Source organism: Morus notabilis, unplaced genomic scaffold (assembly GCF_000414095.1).
Source record: "Morus notabilis unplaced genomic scaffold, ASM41409v2 Scaffold2181, whole genome shotgun sequence".
Classification (NCBI taxonomy): domain Eukaryota; kingdom Viridiplantae; phylum Streptophyta; class Magnoliopsida; order Rosales; family Moraceae; genus Morus; species Morus notabilis.
Window position 1 is genome coordinate 74,363 of NW_010363233.1, and position 7,644 is coordinate 82,006.

Sequence of the window (7,644 nt, forward strand, 5' to 3'; positions counted from 1 at the left end):
TTTTCTTCTCTATTAATTTTTGTGTCTTCATGATGATGGAACCTTGAGTTTGTAATTATTTTAGTTTCATTAATGAAGTAATTTGTTTTGCTCTAGGGATTTGATTTAGTCAAGTTATGATTATGTGGTTTTTCCTATTTTGAATTAATTACGATTTATTTCTGTTTTGTTGAGCATTTCATTTCTTGCTTAATGCTTATAAATAATTGACTAATCTTTGCATGATTTGAGAATTAATTTGAGACTGAAAAGTGAAAATTGATTTAGTCCATGATTGAAATGCCATAAGTTCTTGTAGGATATGGATATACTTACATGTTTGTGTAGTCTATTTTGAGTTTCTTTGTTCTTAATGAATTTCGATGAATTGAGGTTTTCACAGAAAAGTAGGAAATCCGCTTGTTAGGATAATTTTTTAGTGTTCGAGAGAGATTAACAAATAGGTTAGAGAGACTCGACTACAACAAAGGGAATAGGTTTAATTAGTTCATTTATGTATCTCATTTAGATTTAGCTTGGTAAATCGGTTTCTTAGAACATTATTTTTTATTATTTTTTTATTTTTTTATTGTTTCTTTATTTATTTTATTATCTTTAATTATTTTCTTTTTTATTGGTCGTTCAAATAATTCTTAAAGTTAATTATTTAAGTAATTGACCTAAATTAGTACAATCCTCTTGAGATCAACACTCTTATTTACAATTTATTACTTGAGGCGTATTGTGCACTTGCAAGCACAAATTCACACAACATAGAGCTGTAAGTTTGAGTCGAGTCATATGAAGCCCAAGCGCTCGCCACTATTGATCTAGTCGGGCTAAGGTTTCGAGCCTAAAAGTTTATTCGGCTCACCCCGGCCCAAATGCCTTTTTTTTTAAGAATTTTTGTAAAATATCTTATGAAATTTCAAGCTGGCCTTAAGCTTTGTGAGCTTTAGGGCTTGCTTAGTCTAACCCTAACCCATTTAGATCTTACTCGGTCTGGCTCGAAATTTCCATTAAAGACGCAATGCCCAAGCCAACATGTGTGTATATATATCCTCCTCCCTCTTTTCTTTTTTTTTATCATTGTAAATGCATTTCATGATGGTGATATTCACATTTCAAATCAGAAATGCATGTTACGTTAGGGCACATGCATTTTAAAGATGCTTATATTAGGATTTCTTCCCAATAGCTTCTTGTTACGCATTGCATAATTTGTGTCGGATATGAATTAGGATGATATTATTTCTTTTTTATCTGCTTGTGGAAATGAATTTGCTTATATTGTTTTTTTTTTTTTGGTTATTATTAATTTCTTTTTTTTTTCTTTAACTAAAGTGTGGAGTCATATGATTTATGTTTAGTTTCCAAGCGATGCGTTATAGGATGGTAGGGTAATCAACCCCTTTAGAGAACTTGTACCATTTTGTTGAATGACATCTCCAATTCTCCATGCAGCTGCCTTTGCATGTTTATTCTTATCTCAACAATTACTCATTTGGAGAAAACGAATAACAATTTCGGCATATCTGGGAAATAAAGTCAATACTGGCTGTTTAGGTTGACTTACAAATTTGAACCAATTTCATGATCCCCTTATATTCACCATAAGATTTATATAAGTAACGTCGGGGCCACCAAATTCAAATTTTAATTATTGTATACAAGTATGTGAATTGTTATTTTTTATAAGTAAATGTAATTTTTTATTATTAATTAATATGAAATGTTTTAAACAACTACTAATATGAAAATGACAATTCATATGTCACATCAGTCAATAAATAAGAGTTGAGATTTGAATTAGTGTCTTTAAGGGTACTTTTAATTCACGCGTTTAAGTCAGTAATTTTAATTTATTTGTGAAAATTTTATAAGAGAAAAAAATTTAAAATTTAAATTTTTTATGAGATAAAAAATACTGTAGTATAATCAAAATCATAAGTTTCAATACAAGAACTAAACGGGACCTTAATTACAAAAGAAAACTAGTATCTTTTTTATGTAAATTAGTGTCAAACTATAAGGCATGTTTGTTTCCTATATTCGTCTCTGATTCTAAATCATGATTTATGGTTCTTTACAATATTTTTTTCTCATAAAAAACACATAAAAAAATAGTTTTGAATTATGATTCTAAATTTATGAATTAAATGTCTATTTAGTGACAAAAATAATATGTATATTTTCTTATAAAACTAGAATTTTGCATATACAAACTCTTTTGACTGAAAACAGATGAAATGGGTTTATAAAAATAAAAAATAAATAAAAAATAAATAAAAAACAGATAAGATGGAGAAAAAGAGATACAATAGTGATGAACGTATTAAAATAAGGTTATTTGGAATAACCGAAAGCGTATATTGAGGAAAATAGTGCAAAAAGAGGTACTATTTTGACTGAGAAAAGGCCAAGATAGACTGGGAAAAAAAAATAAGAGAAAAGAAAATAGCGAGTGAATTGAATCACTGTGGCTACAGTCGTAATTTCAGACAGAAATGGATATTCCACGTCATCACGTACCACCAACGTAAACGTGTCAATATGGGACGATTTTGAAAGTGACAGCCTGGTGGGCCACTCTCCGATTGGTCACTCTTTGGCCTTTTCTGTTTCCACTTTTGTCCCTTTTTTCTCCTCCTTATTACTATACCATTCTTGTCATTTCACTCTCGTCTATTTTTTTTTTTTTACTTCTCATATTATTTTCCTTCTGGTCTTGAAAATTACTATAAATTTCGGAGATTCTTTATCCTACGTAGATTTATTTGATTTATCTCTTCAAAATTGGAAAAAAAAAGAAGATAAATTCTGATATTTGGAGGAGGTCATGTCTACATCTCCTTTTTGTATGAGGAATCTTAAATTAACAAATACCAACTCGCTATATGTTTGGCACTACACCTTTGACCCAAATCAATGTTCTATTGTAACATAAATAAATAGTAAAATCCTTATCTTTAATTTCTGAGTAAAAATAAGTAGTAATGTCAAAATCAAAATCAGGTTAAAAAATGACATTGAGAAGGGCCGGTGGCCCGGTACAAGTTGAACCTGAAAAGTAAATTGCTATACTCGTAAATTTATGCCATAATTGCCACACACACAAAAAAAACTTTTTTAGTTTTTTTTTTTTTTTTTTTTTTAAGGCGTGTAGGATGGATATGAATATGATTCTATGAATGTGATATTTTGGAAAGGTAAAAACAAGGAGGAGCACATGGTTGTACAAAATTAGTACTGTCACCCAAGTATCCAAAAATAAAACATTAATGTAGCAATATATTTATTAGACGTCTCCGGCCGATTAAAAAAAAAACCATAACATTGGTCCTAATTCAGATACTTTACCATGGACATAATAATAATAATAATGATGACGACAATTGTTTGATAGGATTTTTCTTTTCCTCCTGACTGATAGAACATGGTGGAAATCAAATATATATAATTTAGAACCGTTTAATTCAAAAAACTTGATAAAGATCTAACCGTTAAAAATTGTATTTTAGGCTGCCACGCATAGAAATAAATTGGACACACTTAAATAAAACTTTGATAGATAGGGGAAAAAAATAATTTCCTACAGTAAAATCTTGCACATACCCTATTTCCATTTACATTTACATCACTATTTACTATTTCCAACTCTCTCGTTTTCTTCCGATTCCAAATCAGTCTCTCTCTCTCTCTCTCTCTCTCTCTCTCTCTCTCTCTCTCTCTCTCTCTCTCTCTCTCTCTCTCTCTCTCTCTCTCACTTTTACCCTAAAAGAGGGCCACTCTCATTTCCTTCATAAGCCCCTCTCCCACGGCAGTCTTTTCAGCCCACTTTGAGAGAGAGAGAGAGAGGGACTTCACTCTTCTCCACTCAACTGTGCTATACACTACAATCACCGTTAATATACATTCTTCAACACTCCAATATATTTTTGTCTTCTCGCATCATTATATTCATTAATCTTGTGTTCTTCAAATTCTTACAGGCTACAGATCTCTTCTTCTTCATCATCTTCGCTTCATCTTGTTCATTAAAATTCCAGCTTCCAACTTAACGAGATTGTTAAAAAAACAAAAGTTTGTTCTTTTAATTTATATTCACTGTCATTTCGAGTTTTTTGCAATGGCACCAAGCTTTGACTCGGCAGTCTCAAGCCTCCTCTGCGCAGAAGACAACACCATCTTTGGCGACGATGACGATTATGAGGAGGAGTCTCGAGAGACTGCATGGTGTACTCGTCATAGGAATCATCGAAGCCATGGCCGTAAAAGCCGGAGCTTTAATGGTGTTTATGATGATGATGAAAATGGACTAGTATTGCCATTGCAGAGTGATGAGTGTTTAGCTTCAATGGTTGAGAAAGAGTTTCACAACTTGCCCGGTTTTGTTGATTACTTGAAGAGGTTGAGGAGTGGGGATTTGGACCTCCGGGCTAGAAAAGAGGCTGTTGATTGGATTTCCAAGGTGGGTTTTTCTTTCTTTTCTTTTTTTTTTTTGTTTAATATGGTGTTGTGCAAATGGATTTGGGATTTTATTGATTGTGTTTTTATTAGTGGTATTAGTTAAAAGCATTTTTGGGGTGTTGTTGTTAATGCTTATACACATTACACAATCTGGAATTGGTTTTTTTTTTTGGGGTCTATGCTATTATTGATTTGTTGTGAACCAAACATCAAAGGGAAAACAAGGGTGGGAAAAAAGGGGGGGTGGGGGAAGTTGTACCTGATATTATGTCATTATTATTGATTTTTTTTATTTCTCCCTCTCGTTGGCCATGATTCATGTTTAGTGGTTGTCAGCTAATTTCCTTTCCTTTGTTCTTTTTGTCCTTAAGTTTGATGGTAAATGTTATTGTTCCTTTGTGTTTCAACAGGCAAATGCACATTTCAGTTTCGGACCTCTTTGTTCATATTTGTCAATAAACTACTTGGATCGCTTCCTGGCCGCCTATGAATTACCAGTAAGTTGAATAATAAGCCAAACAATGCCGTGCTACCGATCCTTTACACATATTGTGGTATCTTTTATTGCATTTAAGCCCTTCTCTAATAAAAGCTTATTCTTTTTATTAATTATTTTTTGCAGAAGGGCAAAGCTTGGACTATGCAATTGTTGGCTGTGGCCTGTTTATCACTTGCAGCCAAAATGGAGGAGACTCAAGTCCCACTCTCTCTAGATTTGCAGGTCCAAAATCCATCTATATAAAATTCCCACTTGAATTTACCTGCTTAAATTCTTCTTTGTTTGATCTTTTTGTTTAGTAACTTTTGTTTTATGTCAATACAGGTTGGGGACTCAAAATTTGTGTTTGAAGCCAGAACCATACAAAGAATGGAACTTCTTGTGTTGAGCACATTAAAATGGAAAATGCAGGCAGTTACACCTTTCTCCTTCATAGATTATTTCCTCCACAAGATCAATGAAGATAATAAAATCCCACTTAGAGCTTCTATCCAACGATCAATCCAACTTATCATGGCCACAGTAAAAGGTCACTATCTTCCCTTCCCCTTAGGCACATAAAATGTGTTCCGTTTTGTCATGATTTCCCTTCTGCAATGATAGAGATTTGAGAGAAAAGGAGTTTGATTTTTTCAATCTTTTTTGTTGGTTCCCCTTGGTGGGTGTGGGAATTCAATGCAGGAATTGACTTCTTGGAATTCAGGCCTTCAGAGGTCGCAGCAGCAGTGGCAATATCTGTTGCTGCAGAAACTAAAACAGTGGACATTGAGAAAGCAATCTCTGTGCTAATTCAACATGTAGAAAAGGTATATCTATACATACATATATATACAATACATATATATATATATATAGACAAACACACAAGTTATTATTAGTGGTCCAAGAGCCATAAAAGTAGTGAACATAAATGGTGTTCTTTTTGTGCTTTTTTAGTCTTAGTATCATTTAGCCTTGATTACCAACAACAACAACTGTACTAACCAAGACATGGGCTTTTATTTTTTTTTTGTGTGTGTAGGAGAGAGTGATGAGGTGTATTCAAATGATGGAGGATTCAATATTGATTAATGGGTCAGTGGGTTTGGTCCAGTCCGTGCCCCAAAGTCCAATAGGGGTGTTGGATGCTGCAGCATGCTTGAGCTATAAAAGCAATGAAACAACAGTTGAGTCATGTGCAAATTCCTCTACTTCTTCTTCTTCTTCCCACAGTAATTCAGACACCAAAAGAAGGAAGCTAAACAGAACTTCTGAAGTAGAGCTTCGATGAGACACCCAAAAAAAAAAAAAAAAGAAGAGAAGGGTTGGTGGGAATTTCACTTCTCACCAAAAAAAAAAAATAAAAACAATGTGTTATTTTGTTGCACAAAAAAGACTTTGGTGTGTTTTGCCGAAAGAGAAATTAAGGGGAGAAAAAGAAGAGGTACAACAAATGGCAAAAAGGAGTGGAAAAATATGGAAGGGTGAAAAAGTTATGAAATATGAGAAGGGGGTGGAATGGAGAAAGATGGCAAAGAAGGCAATACATATCATGTTTTCAAGGCATGAATGAAGAAGAAGAAGAAAATCGTCACCAGCTGTTAAATATTAGACTTCTTAACAGCCAAGACAGAGGGTAGATTATATTAAACTTTAAAGGGGGAACATATTATTAAAAAAAACAAAAAACAAAAAAAAGAAACGAAGAAAAAACAAAAAAGTTTGTTATGTTTGTGAGATACAGTTTTTGTTAGGTGTCAAATTTTCATTGGTTCAATATAGAAAAAAAGGCCAAAAAAAAGGGATTTATATTATTGGTGTTTATTTTATTTATTTTTGGTATAGTAGTTTATTCAGTGTCACTGAACTGATCTGCTTTATCCAGAATCCTGTCAGCCGTCCTTTTGTTTGACTGTGTGTCCCTGTTTGACCATGGGGGTTTCAGTTTTGGTGAATAAACAAAATGCCATGATGACTTATGCCCCGCTTGCTTTGTTGGTCCGCATTTTGTTAATTTAAATTTTTTTATTTAAATAAAAAAATTTAAATTGTATGATTAAAATTGTAGTTTAAATTGATGTACAGTTAAAATTTTTAATTTTAATAGAGAATAAAATTTTAATTTGTGCTTGATATGTATAAAATGTAGAGATAGTATGTGTTTTTTACTGTTTAAAAATAATTTGAACGGTTAAATTTAAGAGGAGAGTTAAACTTTAAGTTAGACAGTTTAATTCAGTTCAAATGAATAATATAATTTGAATTGTGTGCTTACTAAACATGAGTTTAAATTGTGTTCACTATTTAAATTAAATTAAATTGAACTAAACGAGTGAAATAACTTAATAAAACGTAACGAATGCAAAATGTCCAAATCTTGGCTTAAAGACCGCTTTCAATTCTTGAGAGAATTTGTTCTGTAGCTTTCTCAAATTTTATTAGAACATTTACTGTTTAATTTTTCTATGTATCATGATGTTAGAAAATAAACAATAATATGGCACCTTCGGCACGGGAAATTCTATGGCAAGATATAGTGCATTTTCTTTATAGTTACCACCCGATTATTGTTTACACAAGTTAGATTGAAGAGGTGTACTAAAATAAACAAATAATTATAGGATCCACCCGAGATTACATTACAAAAAAAAAAAAAAAAAAAGAAGAAAAAGTTCAATTCTGTGTCGTCAATCATGGGAGCATATCTAAAATTTTAG

At 32.2% G+C, this 7,644-nt stretch overlaps 1 protein-coding gene across 1 annotated transcript; it reads left to right on the forward strand.

The window, feature by feature from the left end:
• The first annotated feature begins 3,933 nt into the window (after positions 1-3,933).
• Positions 3,934-6,631, forward strand: LOC21386384 (cyclin-D3-1). The gene is made up of 6 exons (XM_010103742.2): positions 3,934-4,450; positions 4,860-4,946; positions 5,072-5,170; positions 5,273-5,477; positions 5,630-5,754; positions 5,970-6,631. The coding sequence occupies exons 1-6, from the start codon at positions 4,109-4,111 to the stop codon at positions 6,216-6,218; spliced, it is 1,107 nt and encodes a 368-aa protein (XP_010102044.1). The 5' UTR covers positions 3,934-4,108; the 3' UTR covers positions 6,219-6,631.
• The last annotated feature ends 1,013 nt before the right edge of the window (positions 6,632-7,644 follow it).

Excerpts from the sequence above, each read along its gene's own strand:
- LOC21386384 (XM_010103742.2), top strand. The coding sequence starts at position 4,109 with ATGGCACCAAGCTTTGACTCGGCAGTCTCAAGCCTCCTCTGCGCAGAA. Across the intron at positions 4,947-5,071 it reads TGGCCGCCTATGAATTACCA|AAGGGCAAAGCTTGGACTAT; the intron begins GTAAGTTGAATA and ends TATTTTTTGCAG. Across the intron at positions 5,755-5,969 it reads TAATTCAACATGTAGAAAAG|GAGAGAGTGATGAGGTGTAT; the intron begins GTATATCTATAC and ends TTGTGTGTGTAG.